At 38.8% G+C, this 20,749-nt stretch overlaps 3 protein-coding genes across 9 annotated transcripts; all 3 read right to left on the bottom strand.

Annotated features, from left to right (window-relative positions):
• Window positions 1-999: 999 nt before the first annotated feature.
• Window positions 1,000-7,666, bottom strand: LOC112198762. Of its 2 annotated transcripts, XR_005804543.1 has the most exons (4): window positions 7,267-7,666; window positions 6,521-6,591; window positions 1,766-1,963; window positions 1,000-1,572 (listed from the first exon to the last, which is right to left on the bottom strand). XR_005804543.1 is itself a non-coding variant. In XM_024339876.2 (3 exons), the coding sequence occupies exons 1-3, from the start codon at window positions 2,183-2,185 to the stop codon at window positions 1,252-1,254; spliced, it is 576 nt and encodes a 191-aa protein (XP_024195644.2). In that variant the 5' UTR covers window positions 2,186-2,392; the 3' UTR covers window positions 1,008-1,251. The 2 variants fall into 2 exon arrangements, 1 of the variants encoding a protein (XP_024195644.2); XM_024339876.2 differs by lacking the exons at window positions 6,521-6,591; window positions 7,267-7,666 and adding an exon at window positions 2,129-2,392 and having other exon boundaries at window positions 1,008-1,572.
• Window positions 7,667-10,803: 3,137 nt separating this feature from the next.
• LOC112192867 lies at window positions 10,804-17,298 on the bottom strand. 2 transcript variants are annotated; one of them, XM_024332775.2, is made up of 4 exons: window positions 17,171-17,298; window positions 11,739-11,763; window positions 11,258-11,515; window positions 10,804-11,079 (listed from the first exon to the last, which is right to left on the bottom strand). In XM_024332775.2, the coding sequence occupies exons 1-4, from the start codon at window positions 17,269-17,271 to the stop codon at window positions 11,011-11,013; spliced, it is 453 nt and encodes a 150-aa protein (XP_024188543.1). In that variant the 5' UTR covers window positions 17,272-17,298; the 3' UTR covers window positions 10,804-11,010. The 2 variants fall into 2 exon arrangements, with proteins under 2 accessions (XP_024188543.1, XP_040368522.1); XM_040512588.1 differs by having other exon boundaries at window positions 11,742-11,763.
• Window positions 12,400-14,999, bottom strand: LOC112192858 (serine carboxypeptidase-like 51). 5 transcript variants are annotated; one of them, XR_005804547.1, is made up of 7 exons: window positions 14,676-14,999; window positions 14,173-14,414; window positions 13,979-14,073; window positions 13,318-13,377; window positions 13,113-13,207; window positions 12,867-12,974; window positions 12,400-12,788 (listed from the first exon to the last, which is right to left on the bottom strand). XR_005804547.1 is itself a non-coding variant. In XM_040512586.1 (7 exons), exons 4-7 carry the CDS (start codon window positions 13,424-13,426, stop codon window positions 12,606-12,608), a joined length of 495 nt encoding a protein of 164 aa, XP_040368520.1. In that variant the 5' UTR covers window positions 13,427-13,576; window positions 13,979-14,073; window positions 14,173-14,473; window positions 14,676-14,994; the 3' UTR covers window positions 12,400-12,605. The 5 variants fall into 5 exon arrangements, 3 of the variants coding, with proteins under 3 accessions (XP_040368520.1, XP_024188531.1, XP_040368521.1); XR_005804546.1 differs by having other exon boundaries at window positions 13,318-13,417; window positions 14,676-14,994; XM_040512586.1 differs by having other exon boundaries at window positions 13,318-13,576; window positions 14,173-14,473; window positions 14,676-14,994.
• Window positions 17,299-20,749: the final 3,451 nt, after the last annotated feature.

Here is a 20,749-nt window from a genome sequence, read left to right as displayed (position 1 = left end):
AAGTTCAACGTTCTAAATGTCCTCCTTGTGTTCTCTTCCATCTAGAGTCAACATATCCCAAATAGGTCCTCATCCTTTTATGTTATGATGAAGTCCCAAAGCTTCTCTCTTATTGAGGGTTCGCCAGGATGTTCAGACTCGTTGTCCACTCTTCCTCCTACAGGATGTTTACGCTTCTCCAGTGAAAGAAAAGGCACATCCGAAGTCAGCTATGCCACTTTCAAAAACCAACTTCTCAGTTCTTGAAAAAACCAAAAACATTTACAATGAGAAAGAGAGAAACAGCAGATATTCAAGAATGTCTCCAAAAATAAATAATGATACAACAGTGATTGTGCACAAAATATATCACCTTAGGATCTAAGAGAACTATTGGACTTCGTCTCTTTTCCTATGAAGAAGCTAAAAATGTTTGATATTGCAGCAGAAATTGGAGACATAAAATCAACCCCGGCAAACATCTGTTTAGAGCAGAACTCGGTTGTACGTAGAACAAAATGCACATACTTTTTTAACATTTTACAATCATCATCGTCACTCTTGAGCAGTGGCGGATCTAGGATTTGAAAATAGGGAGGGCTACATATTTATGTGTCCTTTTGGGCGAAGCCCAAAATTTTTTTTTGAGTACAATAATGCACAGGTGTGCGAATGCAAGAATGGGGAGATGAGAACTTGAGAGTTCAAGTGTTCAAAGATTGAATTTAGTCCGTAATTTAGGCCTTTTTGCGAAGAAGAAGAATGAGAATTTGTGATGGACGGAGAGAATGGAAGAGCTAGAGAGGAGTTTAACTTCGATAATTTGAGAGTTCGGGTGGTTTCGTTAAACAAACATACATATAAACAAAAAATATACATCACATATATAGTTTTTTTTTTCAACCCAAAAGTTTGTTATGAATATAAAGCCATGGATAGGACGAAATAGTTAGCAAATAAACCCAAGCCCAATCTGCAAAGTTAACTCTATAAACTTGAATTGATTACTCGACATTCGAATGAGGCCAACCTCCTGGCCGAGATATTGAGATAGCACAACAATTGATAAAATGATAAGTATTGAAATCAATTAAACCCACAACAATTGCACAGCAGAAAGAAGACCCATTGATCGACCTTGATAAGTTTTGAAATCATTTAAACCCACTTACCCACGTCAATTAAACATTTAAACCCACATCAATTAAAGTATACATCTATTTTTTTTTTTAAGCCTAAAAATCTCGGACGGGCTCCAGCCCGCCCAAGCTTCTACTTGGATCCGCCCATGCTCTTGAGTGTTTTAATGTATGCATCATAGTGGACTCGGAGGCAAGGCTTCACATCATCAGTGATTTTTGAATTTTTCCGACAAGTCTCAAGAAAAGCAATTAAATTGTCCCATTTCTCATCTATCTCTGACTGTAGCTTGTCCAGATAATCTCTCTCTGCTTCTGCTTCTGACCAATTAATTTTCTTTCCTAATTCAGCATGCAATCTATCAAACCTGCCACTGGCATTGGCTATTTGTGCTCCCTTATAAGCGAATTCACGATCTCGGTTAGCATTAAATTCATCCAATGCCTTCTTGACCTGACAAAAAAAAGGCTAGGCATCAAACCAGAAACTAAAATAAAACTTGAGACATATTGAAGCATATCTAGCATCAGAAATTGCAGGTGGGAATGAGTAAACTAGCATGTCGACAGTAATATATACATTTTTATCAGCCTACATATGAAGTATGGAGCTCCCAAATCATATTGAGATCTACCAAATAGGTTACCTGACGCACACTCTGCCTCTTGGCCTGCAAGGCCTCCTTGAGTGTCTTCTTTTTTTCTTCAAATTCAGAAGTCGCACGCGAATTCGCTTCTATTTCAACTCTGAGTTCTTCTTGTAGTTCTTTTATTTTCCTCTCCTTGATCCTCCATAACTCTCTCTCTTTCAAGAGCTGCTTCCTTAGGAGTCGGCATTCAGAAAGCTGACAGATTTTGCAGTACCACCGGTTGTTAGAATGCAATGCATAATAATAATAATAATAATAATAATAATAATAATAATAATAATAATAATAATAATAATAATAATAATAATGATGATATGTAGTAGTAATATTAGAGAATACATTAGCAATATTAGTGCAAACCTTCTCTTTGAGCTTCAAAACCTTTTCGGCCTCCATGGTGCCTGCCTCACTTGACATCCTTCCCCTAGACTGAACTTGATCCGAATTCCAATATTACCCCTAAACTAAATTGCTATGCCCGTTTCTTTTTGTTATCTCAATTACCTGATCATGTAGTGTGATGAAGTAATAGGGGTACTACGACTAAAACTGTTTATGAATCTCTGCATCTTTCTATGTCCTAATTCTCATGATTTTTCACTCGCTAAACGCTAGTAGAGTACGACTCCTCTTTCAGGTGTAGAATAGCTATAAATCTTATGTAATTATGATTCTTATTTATTTAGGTTATCATGTAATTATAGGAATGATTGTTTCCTATTAGGGTTAGACTACTCCTCTTGTCCTTGTATATATACCCCTTTGTGGGATGAATAGAATTATTATTGAAAACCCTAAATCAAAGTATTCTTTTCTACTTGGTATCAGAGCAGGTTCAATCCTTTGAACTTGCCTGCATCCTTTGAATCCTGAATCCTGAATCCCAAAGCACACCACAAACCGCTGCGTACCACCACCATTAAAATCAAGCCATCCCCGAATTTTTCTGAAACCCTAGAAAAACCAAACCTGAAAAAAAAAATCAAACAAACCCCAAATTCCTCAATGGCCGGACCTGCAATTGAAGGCGAACAGTCAAATCCCGAGAAGACAATGGTGTCATCCTCACCGATCATCCATCACCACTACACCACCCAACAAGACAACTCTGCTTTCCCCACAAGTGTTGTCTTGAATGAATCCAACTACACCATATGGGCTCCTTTTATGAGAATGCGCATTGGAGCACGAGGGAAGGTTGGTTATCTGACCGGAGTAAAGGCTGAACCCGCCATGAATTCTGCAGAGTATGAAGCTTGGGCCACGGACAATGAAAAGGTGAAAAGTTGGCTAATTGACTCCATGGAATCCTCTCTCATGAACAGGTATATTCGTCTTCCTACTGCGAAAGATATTTGGGAAGCTGTAGAGAAAACCTTTTATGATGATTCTGATGAAACCCGAATCTTTGAGTTGAATAAAAAGTGTTTTGAAGCAAAGCAGAATGGAAGGCCCATTCCGACCTACTACAATGAGTTAGTGGCAATGTTCCAGGAGATTGATCAAAGGGTGGCCTCTCAACATGATAATGTTGCAGCTGTTGTTCAAGAAACTTCAGCAATGTCCCGGATGCGTGTTCACTTATTTTTGAGTGGACTTGACCCAGAGTATGATCAGGTGCGTGGAGAAATCCTACGCAAGGAGCCTAAATTCTCCTTGGAGCAGAGCTATGCTTACATTCGCAAGGTGCAATCAGAGAAACAAGCTATGGGGCGTTCGGTACCTACCGAATCTTCTGTTATGGCCGTTCAACGCCGACCAGGTCCTCCTCCAGGCTTCTCAGGTCCTTCTCCACGCCGTCCTCATGACAAACCAAACCCATACGCAAACAAAAAATGTGTTGTCTGTGGGGAAGTAGGTCATACCAAGGAGCGGTGCTATGAAGTGATTGGCTACCCTGATTGGTGGGACTTCACCAGGAAACCTCGAAAGAATCAGGGCAAGGCGGCTATTGCTACTACAGAGGAAGAGCATCTCAACAATGCCTCCGCTAATGTAGCGCAGTCAGGTATGAAGGGTAAGGCTACTTTGAATAATACATGGATAATTGATACAGGTGCATCTGATCATATGACCAATGACCCTAGTCTTGTGAAAAACCTTAAACGTTCCTCTCAAAATATTGTCTCTACTGCTGATGGTACTCCAACTCCGGTCATCGGAGAAGGTTCTATTGTTGTATCTGATACCTTAACCCTTGAATCTGTCCTAGTTGTTCCCTCACTAGCTTATAATCTCCTATCTGTTGGTCAGATTATTTTAGCACTTGCATGTATTGTGACCTTCTATCCATCTTTCTGTGTGTATCAGGACATTCTGACTCGGCGGATTCTTGGTTATGGTGTTAGAAGGGGAAAATTATACTACCTGGATCTGACAGAGACTGGAGAAAACCAGAAGAATCTTTTGGGGCAAGCTAATCAGATTAATGGGGTAGAGAATGCAAAGGAAGCAGTATGGTTATGGCATCGCCGTTTAGGTCATCTATCTTTTAGTTATCTTAAGAAGCTGCAACCTCATTTATTTTCGGTTGTTAGTGATTTGGATTTCCATTGTGACATTTGTGAACTGGCCAAGAGCCACCGTATTTCATATTCACCAAGTCTTAATAAAAGTCCTGTTCCTTTTATGAAAATTCACTCTGATGTCTGGGGTCCTGCAAAGATTCCTTCTCTTTCTGGAGCTCGATATTTTGTAACGTTTATTGATGATTGCACTCGCATGACATGGGTGTCATTACTGAAGAATAAGAGTGATGTATTTGGAATGTTTATCGAATTTCACAACATGGTGGCAACTCAGTATCAACAATCCATCAGAGTGTTTCAGTCTGACAATGGTGGAGAGTTTGTGAATGGCCCTATGATTGAGTTTTGCCGGTCACATGGAATTCGTCATCAAACCTCCAATTCTTATACTCCTCAACAGAATGGATTAGCAGAACGGAAGAACAGGCAGTTGATGGAAGTTGTTCGTGCTTCCTTATTTGGCATGAATGTACCTCGGTCCTATTGGGGAGAGGCAGTAAAATCTGCAGCATATCTTATCAACCGTACTCCTTCACGGGTGATTGAGTTTCAAAATCCTCATCAGAAGCTTCGTACATTTTTGACCATCCCTTCTATGCCTAATTTGGAGCCCCGGGTGTTTGGGTGCACAGCCTATGTTCATATTCCCAAGCCTCAACGCAGCAAGCTTGATCCCCGTGCCCGTAAGTGTATCTTTGTTGGTTATGCTGACTTCCAGAAGGGTTATCGATGTTATGATCCCCTTACTGGCACTTTACATGTCTCTCTTGATGTTGCTTTTCGTGAATCCGAGCCTTATTACTCAGGGGGAGCTTCTCAGTCTTCCCTTCAGGGGGAGAGAGGTTGTGAAGGGAACCCTCGTTGTTCTATTATTGATTTTGATGTCTTTGAAGACTTGGAAAATTTGGAGGATACATTTGAGGGTAGAAATTTGGAAACAGAAAATGCAGTTGCCGAACAGATCATTGTGAATTCCGAAATAGACAATGCGACTGCCGAACGAAGTTGTCACGCCCCGAATTTTGAATAACTAATTCAAAGTCCGAAACATGAAAAATCAACTAAAAACACAAATCACTCAAATTTCGAATCTCAAATTAATTATTACAACTCACTTAAACAAAGTAAATATGTAAAGCTCAAATTGAGCATCACTCACCTCGCTATTACAATCACTGTAAAACTATACCTATTACTCTAACCCGTGCGATCACCGCCCTGAATCTCCTAACCTGCAAGATTTCCCGCTACACAATTTGAATAGTGTACCGGGATTGCAACAACACCAAACCCGGTAAGCTTTTGACAGCTCGTGAGTAAATAAGAAGGGAATGTTGATTTTATAACACATTTATTTTAACTCAAGTAAAAATCAACAATCTCAACATCTGTAAGTAAACATCAAACCAAAACGCGGAAAATCCACAACGAATACATTTCCACAATCCTCAAATCCACAATATCACTACTTTGGTCCATCCCAACTGTTTGGATCCAACTACAACTACATCTCGGTTCTTATCTAACCGGCGGTCTTCGGACTCCCAGTCCTCAGAGCACTACAATTCTACCCTCTCGGTTCTTATCTAACCGGCGGTCTTCGGACTCCTAGTCCTCAGAGCACTACAATTCTACCCTCTCGGTTCTTATCTAACCGGCGGTCTTCGGATTCCCAGTCCTCAGAGCACTACAACTACATCTCGGTTCTTATCTAACCGGCGGTCTTTGGACTCCCAGTCCTCAGAGCACTACAATTCTACCCTCTATACATCCCCCAATGTCCATCATAAAATCTACATGACTCAGTGATCATAATCATCACGTATAAATATGATAAGTCACGTATAAAGCACATATAAATATGGTAAGTCACGTATAAAGCACATATAAATATGGTAAGTCACATCTCAAACCATAATAAATAAATCATCACAATTCCACACTCTTCAATGTCACACCATTCCACATATAATCACGTAATTATATATATACGTAATCACCCACTCAGGAATGACCACTAATATCAACTATAAATCAAGCACAAAAATCGTGAAAATCATTTTGTATACTTAAAATCATTTTACTTACCTATGGACCGTAGTTGATCAAGTCCATATGATTTAAAACAAATATTTATTCCATAAATATTTTTCACACAATTACGACAAAATAAATTAATTAACAGTACTCGGTTCGTAATATGAACCGCGTGAGATTTACTCACCTCTAATCCCGCTGCGTCTTCAATTTCACAAAACACGCCAAAACCGTTCACCAAGGAAGACCGTCAATCACCTAAATCCAATATGATCATAACTTAGCCAACAACTCATAATTAAAATAAAGACGATCCAACGGTCGGATCGAAATTATATGATGATCCAACGATCGGATCCTCACGGATCGTCCATAGGATCATCCCCCAAAATTATCACGAAGATCCAACGGTCAGATCTTCCTGAATTGTCCTTATAAACATCTCTACAAAATTTCACGAAAATCCGACGGTCGGATTCTCACGAATCGCCTTCCAAATCACTAAATCACAATTATACGAAGATCCAACGGTCGGATCTTCGCCCGTGACCTCACAAAGTCACCGGGACAGTCATACGATCAACATATCAAAACTACAAGTCCATCGGACAGTCCGATCTTCGAAAAACATTAATTGGATTATCGAAATCGATCGAAACCGTAAAAATTCATAACTAAATCATACGATATCCAAAAATTATGAATTATATATGCAAACGATCGTATCGAAACGTAGAATCTAAAACTGTAAACAAATCACATTTTTGACCCCCGGAGGTGGCCGGAAAAGGCCGCCGGAAAAAGGGACAGAGCCACCGCCGACCACCGCCAATGGTGTCGGGGCCTGGCTGCTCCTTTTCCTCTCATCAAGCCCAATAATTTTCATAACTATCACGAAGTCTGAAAATGACCGGAAGTGGTCGAAAAAGCTACCTGAAAGTCACGGTTCGCTGGAATTTTTCCAGAAACCGGCAGCTGCTCCGTTCAACGTAAAAACTTCATCAACTTGGCCCGATCCTTCGCATAGTGTGTTCAGAAACTCAAGGCGAGTTCAACAAGCCAAAGAACTCGAAGAATGGTGGCCGGAAACATGAGATATCGGCGTTGATCCGTTTTCGGGTAAAAGTCAGAGCCGAGCTCTACCGCCGTGAAGCCGCCGTCTGGGGAGGAGATGAGGGCACCATGATGTTCGTGGGAAGGAGGCGATCTAGTCTGGGCTTTGTTTCACCTCAAAAGCTCGCCGGATGAGGGAGAAATCGAATGGAGAAAAAAAAATGGCGATTTCCGGCGGAGAACGCAGCGGTCGGCTCCGTTTTGCAATTTTGAAAGAATTTCCAGAATTTTCCGAAAATAGCAATATTTATACTAAATTGGAAGTTTTTCAAAAAATCATAACTTATTCATACGAACTCCGAATATTGCGTTCCATATATGCACGCGATCGTATCGACGAGTTCTACAACTTTCATGAAGGAACTTTTCCCAAATTCGGTACGTATAAAAAGTCACTTTTTGAGAACCCCTAAATCACATACGTTTTCGAATAAAATCGATCGAATTAATTTCACAACTCTTCTAAGCTTCGTACTTTCGCCCATGGCCACGAAATCATTTCCAAAATGTCCCCGGAAAATAATATAAATTTTCGGGGTATTACAGAAGTGTTGCGAATTCCGAAACAGAAAATGCGACTGCCGAACAGAGTGTTGTGAATTCCGAAACAAAAAATGTAACTGCCGAACAGAGTGTTATGAATTCCGAGTCAGAAGAGACGACTTTTCTGGATAGTTTGAATCAAAATCAAGACGTATCTGAAGCTCACACACAAGATATCTCCCCTTCTGCATCACCAACTGAAGATCCTGGTCAGAATGATCCTCCACAGGTACCCCTAAACTTTAATGAATCTTCTGGGTTAGAAAGTGTCGAACCTAGGAAATCACAAAGGGTTACAAAGGGAATTCCTAAGAAACAATATGAACCAGATATCAAAGCCAAAGCTAAATACCCTATAGCTAATTTTATGTCTAACCATAGGATTTCTGGGTCACATGCACTTGTTATTGATCAATTATCTACTGTATCTATTCCTCGTAACGTGCAAGATGCATTGACGGATCCAAAATGGACCAAGGCGATGAATGAAGAATTGGAAGCTCTTCAAAAGAATGCAACATGGGAGCTAGTACCTATGCCGGTTGGAAAGAAGACTGTAGGGTGTCGTTGGGTATTTACTGTGAAGCTTAATGCAGATGGAACTATTAATAGATACAAGGCGAGGTTGGTTGCCAAAGGATACACACAACGTTATGGGATTGATTATGAGGAGACTTTTGCACTTGTGGCAAAGATCAATACTGTTCGGATTCTAATCTCACTTGCAGCAAACAAAGATTGGCCCTTACACCAGTTTGATGTGAAGAATGCGTTTCTTAATGGGAATTTGGAAGAAGAAGTGTACATGGATGTGCCCCCAGGTGTTAAGAATTACCCAAGTGAAGTTGGCAAGGTGTGTAAATTGAAGAAGTCTTTGTATGGCCTGAAGCAATCTCCAAGAGCCTGGTTTGGGAGATTTTCAAAGTCCATGAGAGCCTTTGGGTACAGACAGAGCAATTCTGACCATACCTTGTTTATCAAGCGCAAGAATGGTAAGATTACAGCTCTTATTATGTATGTTGACGACATGATTGTTACAGGGGATGTCCGAAAGAGATGAATGAGTTACAAAAGTATCTGTCAAAGGAGTTTGAAATGAAGGATCTGGGGCAACTGAAGTATTTTTTGGGTATTGAAGTTGCGAGGTCTAAGAAGGGAATTTCACTGTCACAGAGGAAGTATGTTCTTGACTTACTTACTGAAACGGGGATGCTGGACTGCAATCCAATTGAGACACCCATTGAGATGAATCACAGACTTACCATTTATCCTGATCAAATTCCAACCGATAAAGGAAGATATCAACGTCTTGTAGGAAGGTTGATTTATCTTTCACATACTAGACCTGATATTGCTTATGCTGTGAGTGTTGTCAGTCAGTTTATGCATTGTCCTAGTGAAGAACATATGGATGCAGTTTTTCGGATTTTGAGGTATTTGAAGATGGCGCCAGGTAAAGGATTACTGTTTGAGAAAAATGATGAATTGGAAGTTGAGGGATACACAGATGCAGATTGGGCTGGTGATAAAACTGACAGGCGTTCTACATCTGGGTACTTCACTTTTGTAGGAGGGAACCTTGTCACTTGGCGTAGCAAGAAACAGAAAGTTGTGGCCAGATCAAGTGCAGAAGCTGAATTTCGAGGTATGGCACATGGAGTCTGTGAAATGTTATGGATTCGTAATGTCCTGAAAGATCTAGGTTACAAGCTTAGACAACCTATGGATTTGCATTGTGATAATAAAGCTACAATTGAGATTGCACATAATCCAGTTCAGCATGATAGGACAAAGCATGTGGAGGTTGACCGTCATTTTATTAAAGAAAATCTTGACAAAAAGGTTATTTGTTTTCCATTTGTAAACTCAGAGGAGCAGTTAGCTGATGTTCTTACTAAAGGAGTGTCCAGGAAGATATTCGACAGCTCAGTTGACAAGTTGGGCATGATAGATATCTATGCACCAACTTGAGGGGGAGTGTAGAATAGCTGTAAATCTTATGTAATTATGATTCTTATTTATTTAGGTTATCATGTAATTATAGGAATGATTGTTTCCTATTAGGGTTAGACTACTCCTCTTGTCCTTGTATATATACCCCTTTGTGGGATGAATAGAATTATTATTGAAAACCCTAAATCAAAGTATTCTTTTCTACTTCAGGATCAATCACAGATCTAATTTTTACCATAAAGAGCTTTTCTTTATTCGAAACTGTTTACCCTGCCAACTTATAAACAGAAACAAGAGGCGGTCACATGCAAAGACACGTATTTAACCTAGAACTATCAGCAGCGAAGCTTTGTTTTTATAAAAAAGGGTTATGCTTTTGTAAAGTGATTTATATTTATAATAATTTTTGAATGCATTTATACAATTTTCGTTCCTAGAGAGGCTTTTACATGCTTTGATCTATGTCTTCAACTCTCCGCATAATGCATCAAAAATAGCACGACTTTAAATAATTGCCAAAGAAATTTAAAATCAGCTGAAATTAATAGTATAGCCTGGCAATAGATGGATACAAAAATATCATAGAAAAATAGATCCTGAATTGAGTCGGTCAGTCAAAGCAATTTCGCTGATTGGATTAAAATTGTTTGCTTTAAGTCTTTAACCCAGCTTTAGACCATCAGGGCTGCACGGCATCACCCCATTGGGACCAACAGAAACACAGCTGTTCAGCACCAATATAAATATGACAATTAGCCAAAACATAACATAGGAAACAAAGTTAAATATTAGTGGAAACCAAAAACATAAGAAGAGAGAGAATAATCATTTCAAAAAATCAATCAAAATAGGGAGAGAGAATAACCAAAAGTCCAAAACAAACATATGAAACCATAGTGTAGTTTAAACAATGTCCAAAGGGCAGAGTTATAAGAATAATGTGAACATCTAGCAATGTCTTAGAAACATAAGAAATAACTAAAAACCTAAATGTAAAATAAAACACAAAACTCTGATATTTGCACGGTTCCTAGCACACTCACAGCCATCAGATCTTCACAAAGGTTACTACTGAGACTTCTTCGAACCTCGCCTTTTTCGTGTTTTCTGTCCATTCTGTCCACCAGGATGATCAAGCTTCACCAATAACAATAAGAAAGTCAGCTATGCCACATTCCAGAACCAACGTTCCATTTCTGTATTAAAAAAAGCACAAAAAAAAGAGAGAGGAGCATTTGCAATGAAAGGAAGAGTAAAGCAGCTTTTTACACTCATGAACTTATTCTTTACAAATGATATTGCTACAATATATCACCTTAGCTTCTTTGAGAAGGGAGACACCACTAGACTCCTTCGATTCGAGAGTAGAATACATAGCCGCACAGAAGACATCAAGATTTTTTAGTCTCTTCTCCATCTCTATGCGTCTTTTGCACAGTTCATTGACTCTTGACTCATCAGACACGATCTCCTCTAGCTCAACTAAGTTTCGCTCAATTTTTATCAGCTGTAAATCCATAGATTTCTTATATTCAGCATAGCTAACTTGCCTACGGTCAAAAATCTCTTTTATCTGCAAACAAAGTGTCAAAGATTAGCCTTACGAATGCTGGTTTTCAATTCAAACACACCGTTGCATATAATACATGTTTAAAGAATCCCTAAAGCAACTTTAACAAGAGAGATTGCTGCTAGAGTGACTAAAGTAGAACACAAATAGAACTCTAAAATCAACATATCATACATTGAAACTATGAAGAGAACATGCCACAGTCTGCAACAAGGATAAGTCTTACCACGGATTCATTCTCCTCCTCATTCCACTACTAGCAAAACAACAATTACCCACGGATTTTAATCTGTGGGTAATAAGATTTTCTCACACGGAAATCCGTGTGAAATAGCTTTTACACACAGTACACGCACAGATTGGTGTTACCGTGTGGTTTGGAGGGGGGGGGGTAATACTCATCTCACACGGATTATGTTGTCCGTGTGAAATACTTACGCGGGCCCCACTATAATTTCATAAATATAAATTACCGGAATTAGCTGCATTCCGTGTGAATAACTCTATTTCACACGGATTTCTGTGCCAAATACGTACCTATCTCACACGGATTTCTGTGTCAAATACATACCTATCTCACACGGATTATTTTGTCCGTGTGAATATTAGAAGTGGGCCCCACTATCTTTCCGTAAGTATAATGGAATGCAATCCGTGTGAACAACTCTATTTCACACGGATTTCTGTACCAAATACATACCTATCTCACACGGATTTCTGAGTCAAATACATACCTATCTCACACGGATTTCTGTGTCAAATCCTTTTACCTTAACTCTCACTGATTTCTGTGTGTAAAAGTAACAGCATGTTAAAAAAAAAAAAATTCTGCTAATTAATTTGCAATCTAAACATAATAATACTTTTATTTTTCTACAATTTAAATATACTACAAATATTTACAATAAAATGAACAAATCCACAACTCAATCGAAAATATTCAAACTTTACATTCATAGCAAGATATTTTTGACATTTCATACCAATGCTAATTAGAATAAAAATTAGTACATGATCATCAACAATGCAAGTACTACTATCTTCGTTGTCTGCCCAAGCTGCAACATTCCAAGTGAAATGTGAAAAGTTTGGATCAGGGCCGGCCTTGCGAGTTTGCCGGCCCTGCGACAATGAACAGAAGACTCTTCTGGAGGCTCTCATTTCTGTTGAATAGCTCTTTTAGTAATGTTGTCAAATCAGTGGCTGCCTCCACATCATTTTTCACAAACAGAGCGTTGTCCTCCACAAAACTGAATCCGGTTCCAACTGGGTTATCCTAAATTATGCCAAAAAACCAAAATTAATATATGAAAGATTCTAATGATCTCAAGAGTTGGTCTGTTTGATGACTTACCACAAATAAAAGATCTGCCTTTTGCAACCACGTTGAATTCCTTGGCTTCACATTGGTGTCTAATGGCCCAACCTCTTCAAAGTTCCCAATCCCAACTCCCGAACCTCCCTATTTGTTTATGGAAACAGAATGAATTAGTGAAGAAAAAATGAAAAAAATTTCTGGGTTCTATTGAGTATGAACAACTTTCCTTTCTGGGTTTTCCACATTCACTCATTCCAATATTATTATTGGTAAAGTACTTACAGGTCCACCTTGGAGCCAGAGAATAATTGGCCATGGCTTTGAGGGATCCTCAACTCTGTTAGGACTTCTATAAAGCCACCAGAACATGTGTTCTTCTGTGAAAACCAATCATAACAGAGCAAACAGTCATCAACACCAAATTCACTTGACATTTCTGATGCAATACCAAAAGACACAGAAAGATGCGATAGAATGAATTGCTTACTGAGTCGGACTTCAACATAGCCCCAGTCCTCTGATCCATCTTGGGTTCTAGCAGCAGTTGCTGTTGGCACCAAAAGGAGAACAAGAACAAGTATAGGGACCTTTTCCATTGGGAGATAAAGCAATAGGAGAAAGAGCTTTCAGGCTTTTACTAGTTGTGAAATCAAAATACAGTAAAAGGAGAATTATATATGCAGAGAAGAATTGTGGGATTGAAGGAAGAGTACTGGAGTAGAGTACTAGTTTGAACTTGTCTCTGTCTGTAACAGAAATAATAAAAGGAGGAAAACAATAGTTGTAAAAGCTGACTTGTGTATAGTTGATATCAAATCATTGTTACTTGGGAAATTCATAATTGATTTGCATGTATGTGGAGAGCAGTGAAGTCAAATAGAAGTTTCATTTGAAAGTATTTTTTCTTTCTTTTTTGTTTTTCTCCTTTTATATTCAATTGCATCATGAGTGTTGCAGTGATATCACTAAATCAAGTATCCATTTTCTTTCATATCTATCTCCTTATTATTTGTGTGGATTCGATCCTTTTCCATACAAATCTAGAAATCTAGAATTAACTTTATTGGTAAATGTTTCTAAACAAAGCAAGGCCCTAATCCAAATGAATCCATTTGTGAAGAAAAGGCTTCAATGCTCCAAGCACAAACCTGTCGTCAACGCTGGTCAGAGATCCCAAATCCGGCACCAGAACCCTCTCGTCTTTCTTCTCAGCTCCGGCGAAATATGACGAACCTCCCAGCCTCTGCAAATCAAAAACCCAGTTACACAAACCAATCAAAAACCCCCCAAAAATGCATAACCAATCACAGCCCATTTTCACAAACACCGAAACACAACATACCCCTTTGCCAAAGCCAAAAATCCCATGGACCAAAACAATAGAAGGCAGAGCCCCATTGGCCGCCTCCGCCTAGGTCTCACTGGGCACCAACTCTTTCGTGTCGATGTTGGGCTTACACGAGCTCATTCAAGGCCACCGAGAGGTCACCGGCGACGGCGAAGCTGAATATGTAAAACCCAAAAAGCAAATGAACCATGGTGCTCACAAACAGCTCCGAAAATTGCAGTGCGGCTATCCATAATCTGATCACCAGAGGGAATAAGCAATACCCAAGAATTCATTCAATTCATTTCAACATCAACTGGAAAATGAAAATCCGAAATCAACCCATTTCAACAATTCAAGGAATCAAGGCTACTGGCTAGTGGCTACGGTCTATTGTCTATACCATTACCAACAACTCAACAAGTCACAAGATCAAATGATCAATTAGATCAATATACGATATGATGGATTCCCAATATATGAAATGAATCATATGATGCTCATGCTCTGATGCTTACCCAGTCACCCAGAACAGCAGAAGTGCAGAACTCCAGATGATGATTGATGAGAAGAAGAGGCGAGGCCGCGAGGAGCCAACCGAGCCGTCGCCACTCGCTGAGGAGCAGAACAAGACGGAGACTCGGAGAGTTGGAGAGGGAGAGAGAGATCAGGGTTGCTGGAGCTCGGATCAGACTCGGGAGTGCCGGCGTGCTCCAAGTCTCGGTGATGGCGGCAGCGTCTGGGGCGACGGGGACGGCTCGGGGAGAGGAGAGAGAGAAATAGGGATCGATATGCTTCAGATTTGGGTCAATTTGCTGGTTATAAGCGGAATTTCCACGGAAATCTGTGTGAAATACATTTCCTTGCTACAGACATCCGTGTGTATGTACCTCAGTAATCCACGGAAATCCGTGTGTAGTACTACTAGGGGGAGGGAAATTGAATTTGTTCCAAAAAAATGAGCGGGAAAACATTTACCACGAAAATCCGTGTGAGCTACATATATATTTACCACTGATATCCATGTGTATTTATCTCGGTAATATATAATTATATTATGTTAATTATTGTTTACACGGAATTTAGTAGCTAATTTTTCTTTTCACACAGATATCCGTGTCTACATTTCACACAGATATTCGTGTGTTGTTCATTTCATAGAGAATTCTGTACTAAAAACTTATTGTAACCGAATTCTGCAACTAATAGAGTTTTTCACACGGACTTCTGTAGCTAATGGTTCTTTGCACACGGATTTCCTTGTTCACACAGATATTCGTGTGTTACTCATTTCACACAGATGTCTGTACAAAAAACCGGTCAACCCTTTAAACGCTTCCACTTCCCTTTGAACACAACCATTTATTCTTATCATGATAACATCCTACGGTCGATTTTAATAAAGTCTATTTCCTACGCATTGTTGCTTATGGAATGTATACTTTTCATTACAACTAATAAACTAGTTATACCACATTAGTAGACATATAAGAATTTTGTGCAATCCAAAAAATAAAAATTGTAAATCAATAAATTTGATATTACCCATCTATTTCTAGTGTATTAATAGGTATTGTGTAAAAAAATTAACTCAATCCGCCGTTATTTCGATATCAAATAAGTGGTCAACCTTATATACACCTATACTTTTTCACACGGAATTCTGTAGCTAATTGTTCTTTGCACACGGATTTCTGTAGCTAATGGTTCTTTTCAAACGGAATTCTGTACCTAATGGTTCTTTTCACACGGATTTCCGTGTTAACATTTCACACAGATATCTAATAACTATTATGTTAATTGTCATTCGATTGTTTACACAGAATTCTGTCTCTAATAGAGTTTTTCACACGGATTTCTGTAGCTAATGGTTCTATTCACACTGATTTCTGTTGCTAGTGGTTCTTTTCACACGGATTTCTGTAGCTAATGGTTCTTTTCACACGGATTTCTGTAGCAACATTCACAACCGGTCAACCCTTTAAACGCTTCCACTTCCCTAAGGGGAGCCGACCATTGAGGAGATAAAATTTCAAAATTTTTTACATTTGTTGATATAGCTTCTACCCATGAGAGCATGAGAGTTTACAGATCAAAAAAATAAGTTACGAGTGAGCGGTTATGAGCATATTAGTTTTATGTATTATTTAGGGTTTAGGGTTGACCTACTAGATCGAAACCCAAACGACGACGAAAATAGCTGAAATTTTGAACACAACCATTTATTCTTATCATGATAACATCCTACGGTCGATTTTAATAAAGTCTATTTCCTACGCATTGTTGCTTATGGAATGTATACTTTTCATTACAACTAATAAACTAGTTATACCACATTAGTAGACATATAAGAATTTTGTGCAATCCAAAAAATAAAAATTGTAAATCAATAAATTTGACATTACCCATCTATTTCTAGTGTATTAATAGGTATTGTGTAAAAAAATTAACTCAATGCCATTATTTCGATATCAAATAAGTGGTCAACCTTATATACACCTATACTTTTTCACACAGAATTCTGTAGCTAATTGTTCTTTGCACACGGATATCAGTGTGAAAAGATTTTAGTTTTGACACAGACATTTGTTACTGTTATTTATTCACACGGATTACTGTGTCAACATTTTCACACTGAAATCCGTGTGTATTACTCATTTCACACAGAAATCTGTATCAAATACTTATTGTAACGGAAATCCGTCCCTCCATAATTCACATAACATAAAAAATTAATGATTTCTAAATAAACTAATTTATAATACGTACAGAAATCCGTGTGAATTGTTTTTCACACAGATATCCGTGTGAAAATGTTTTAGTTTTTACACAGATATCTGTGACTGTTGTGTATGCACACGGATTTCCGTTGATATTGTTATTGTATAAATTATTGTGGGCTCCATTATGCTCATTTCACACGGATATCTGTCAGTATTTCTATTTCACACGGATATCTGTGGCTTTTAACTACAGTAAATCCGTGTGTGTTGTTATTTTGCTAGTAGTGTTCTTCAAGGCCTTCTTCAGAACCTCGAGTTCCTTTTCAAATTTAGATGGTTGGATCGAATTGCATAGTTTTTGTCTTCTCAGGTCAGCTTCTGTCTGTTCCATAATTTTGGATTTTTCAGACTACATTTGTTTCTCCTGTAATGGCTTTCGTCTTGGCATTTAATAATCTGCGGCAATCATTGCATCAGTTACTAAGTACTGAAGGAAGTTTGAGATCCTAATCACAAACCTTTTCTTTAAGATTCGAAACCTTGCCCCTGCTTGACATCCTGCCCCTAATTGAGAGCGGGAAGTTTGATTTGTACGATTGCGATGAGTTTGAGGTTTCGTTTTGGTTTCACTGAAAAACCTAAATTGAATAAGAAATGCTCCTACGGCGCCATTTCAATGGATATACACGAATATCTCGTTGTTGGTCGCACACCTGGATGGGAATTGAAGCCCAGTTCTTGGCGTCTATCAACTGAATTCGGGACAAGATCACTAGGATTCGGGACCGGGTCGGGTTAGGAGATGGTGGTCACAGTGAGGAGTGTTTGGGATGGATGGGTGGTCGTCAGAGGGAGTGAGGAGTCCGAGTGTTTGTCGGGAGAGAAGCAAGTAAGAGAGAATCGAGAAGAGGAAGAGAGTGATGAGACAAGGCTGGTCTTGAGACTCTAACAGCCTGAGGCAAAGAAATAAAATGTGGCCCCTCATGTGTGTGTATCACCAAAACGCAGTACAAAATTTTGTGTAGCATTAAACAAAACAAAAATATCTTGAGACTTTAACAGCCTGAGGCGAAGAAATAAAATGTGGCCCCTCATGTGTGTGTGTGTATCACCAAAATGTAGTACAAAATTTTGTGTAGCATTAAACAAAACAAAAATATCTTGAGACTCTAACAGCCTGAGGCGAAGAAATAAAATGTGGCCCCTCATGTGTGTGTGTGTATCGCCAAAACGCAGTACAAAATTTTGTGTAGCATTAAACAAAACAAAAATATATGAATGTTGATTCGTATATAAATTTCTGAAATACAAAAAGTAGTTAAAATTATTAATATATAGGCTAGGATTTTTGGTCAAAATCTTTATATGGAGAATGAAATGATTTAGTTATTTATATGAAAAAGGAAAAGGAAATGAATTGATTGTCTATTTTCATATGAAAAAGGATAAGAAAAAAAATCAGTTTTCATAAGGAAAATATTTTTATATGGAGAAAGAAATGAATTATTGATATGAAAAAGGAAAAGACAATTATTAATTGTTTGTTTTTATATGAAAAAGGTAAAAAAAAAAAAAGTGAAAAAGAATACGCCTACGAGGCTCGAACCTTGGTTGGTTCAGAAAGAGACAAACAGCTTGCCGCTGGAGCAACACATGCATCAATTCGTGTCTATGATAGCAAAGACAATATATATACTATACATAACATATATACATAATTAAATTTCTCCGAGGCCCCCGGAAACCGGTGGCCTGAGACGGCTGCCTCAGGTAGTAGCCCTCAGGGCCGGCTCTGTGAGGAGATGTGGGATATAGCGAGTCTGGAAGTCTCTCCTCTCGTCGGTACAAGTAAAGCTAATGAATACAATCGGGGCTACACCGCTACAACTTTTTTTTTTTTTAATGAAATCATTCTTTAATAATGACCGAAAGGTACGATCCAATGGAAAGAGCAGAAAAAAGACCCAAATATAAATATACCTAACACGGAAAACTACCACTCAACCTAAATCCATAAAGATAGGAGAAAGAGTATAACCTTAAAGATTAAGTAACACATCATCTCCTACAATACAACAGCCGCCGCCCAAGCCATTCGTGCCACCGCTGCCCAGAGCCAAAAGGTCGTGAAAAGTGTCGTTCAAGGAGATAAATTTTGAATAACCGCTGCCAGTACAATCCCAAAATACAAATCCAGTCGAAACGAGGTAATGAGACAATTAGTTGGAGCCAAACCCACACACTAACTTTCTCTTCTCCACCAGAGAGACTCAATCCGGGAAGGAATTGAAGCCATTGAACTGGCACAGAAGCCAATAACAAAGAAAAAAATTCAATGGTGAATGGGAGGTGAAACACCCATGCATGAGCATCAGTGCTCCTCTAGGTAAGTGTTTCTCATTTTTAAGAGGTAGCCATGAAAATTTCATGAAGCAGGTCTTTGGTAGTTAGAGGGGAGTTGATGTGAGGTAATGGGTGAGGGGAATCATGGAGGTTTCCGGATTTGAAAAAAAAAATTTGGGATAGTTGGCAAAGAAAGGAGGAACAAAGTTCTCTAAATATGAACACATTAGTCAGTAAATCACCACAAAGAGGGTGTAAAGCCACCATAGAGTGTGTGAGAGATTCAAGGGAGATGAAGTGAGAGCAAGGAGGACCCTCCCCAATCTCAACCCATCGATCTAGATCCAAAGGGATCACAATCTGGGCAAGAGAGAAGGAGGAGAGAGGGGTGGTTTCTAGATCTGTTAATAATGCAAAGTTAACCAAAGCTCCGCTACAACTTGATGAGAGAAGATAAAGAGAAAAATTCAGCAACAGTCCCCAAACTGTTATGCCAAGGCCAATTTGATATACAAATTCTCAAACGTACTAATTGTTAAGAGTACAAGTCATATGCTGATGGTCAAAGTCAACAGTCAACAGAGATAATAACCACATTAGCATAAATATGGAGTTTTTATCTTTAACTGAGTGTTGGTCATTTTCTTTGTAACTGTACATCGTCTTCTTCATTCATCCATGTATCCAGATTTCTACGGTTTGTTACAGAGTACTCCATAGCCATTTTCTTTGCCACTTCGTTTCTACCATGATTTCTAACATGGTATCAAAGCCCATGGTGGCCTGACCTTCGATCCTTCATCAAGTTCTCCGCTGCAACTCCGATGAAAAACCCTAAGTTCCTCCTCTTCTTTCTTTGTTCTTCATTTTCCTTGTTCAATTACTAGTAGAAAACCGATATTGTTCAAGAAATCAATCAAAACCAACAAGAAACTACCCTTTAGAATCATCAAATTACCAGTCAAAAAGAAATCTCTCTACTTGCAGATCTACTCTGCTTTGTTCTTGATTTGTGAAAATCTGTTCGTGAATCAAGATTTGGGGTTATTCTATAGCTATTTGTGTTGCTCATGCTGAAGCCGTTTGTACTACTCAAATTCATCAAGATCCATTTTTTCAGTACAAGATTTGAAGAAAAATGGTGTTCTCCACTCAAACCTACAACACCATCTCTGTTCGTTTGGACGAAACAAATTACCCAACCTGGGTCTATCAGATGAAACATCACCTCAGAGGTCATGGTCTCTTGAAGTTTGTTGATGGTTCTCATCTTTGTCCACCCCAATTTCTTGTTGGTGATGATGGCTCTCTCACAACAATTCTGTTGCTCGAGAAAGATGGATGGAACAAGATAGTTTACTTATCTCCATGCTTACAACCACGCTTTCTGCAGAAGCTTTAACTCTGGTAATCGGTTGTCAAACATCTATGGAGGTATGGCTTACTCTCAAGCAAAGATATGCTATTGTTTCTGAACCGCATATTATGAAATTAAAGGCTGCATTACAGAACATTCAAAAAGGATT

This window comes from Rosa chinensis, chromosome 1 (genome assembly GCF_002994745.2).
Source record: "Rosa chinensis cultivar Old Blush chromosome 1, RchiOBHm-V2, whole genome shotgun sequence".
Classification (NCBI taxonomy): domain Eukaryota; kingdom Viridiplantae; phylum Streptophyta; class Magnoliopsida; order Rosales; family Rosaceae; genus Rosa; species Rosa chinensis.
This window is presented reverse-complemented; position numbering and strand designations above follow the sequence as displayed.

What these genes read in the sequence shown, in the direction of transcription:
- LOC112198762 (XM_024339876.2), bottom strand. Translation starts at nt 2,185, where the DNA reads ATGTCAAGTGAGGCAGGCACCATGGAGGCCGAAAAGGTTTTGAAGCTC. An exon ending in TTTTGAAGCTCAAAGAGAAG is followed by an intron (nt 1,964 to 2,128) that starts GTTTGCACTAAT and finishes AAAATCTGTCAG; the next exon opens with CTTTCTGAATGCCGACTCCT. An exon ending in AGAGGCAGAGTGTGCGTCAG is followed by an intron (nt 1,573 to 1,765) that starts GTAACCTATTTG and finishes TTTTTTTGTCAG; the next exon opens with GTCAAGAAGGCATTGGATGA.
- LOC112192858 (XM_040512586.1), bottom strand. Translation starts at nt 13,426, where the DNA reads ATGGAAAAGGTCCCTATACTTGTTCTTGTTCTCCTTTTGGTGCCAACA. An exon ending in TCTGGCTCCAAGGTGGACCT is followed by an intron (nt 12,975 to 13,112) that starts GTAAGTACTTTA and finishes ATAAACAAATAG; the next exon opens with GGAGGTTCGGGAGTTGGGAT. An exon ending in AGGCAGATCTTTTATTTGTG is followed by an intron (nt 12,789 to 12,866) that starts GTAAGTCATCAA and finishes GGCATAATTTAG; the next exon opens with GATAACCCAGTTGGAACCGG.
- LOC112192867 (XM_024332775.2), bottom strand. Translation starts at nt 17,271, where the DNA reads ATGGAACAGACAGAAGCTGACCTGAGAAGACAAAAACTATGCAATTCG. An exon ending in GTTCTGAAGAAGGCCTTGAA is followed by an intron (nt 11,764 to 17,170) that starts GAACACTACTAG and finishes TTGCTAGTAGTG; the next exon opens with GAATGAGGAGGAGAATGAAT. An exon ending in AGGAGGAGAATGAATCCGTG is followed by an intron (nt 11,516 to 11,738) that starts GTAAGACTTATC and finishes CTTTGTTTGCAG; the next exon opens with ATAAAAGAGATTTTTGACCG.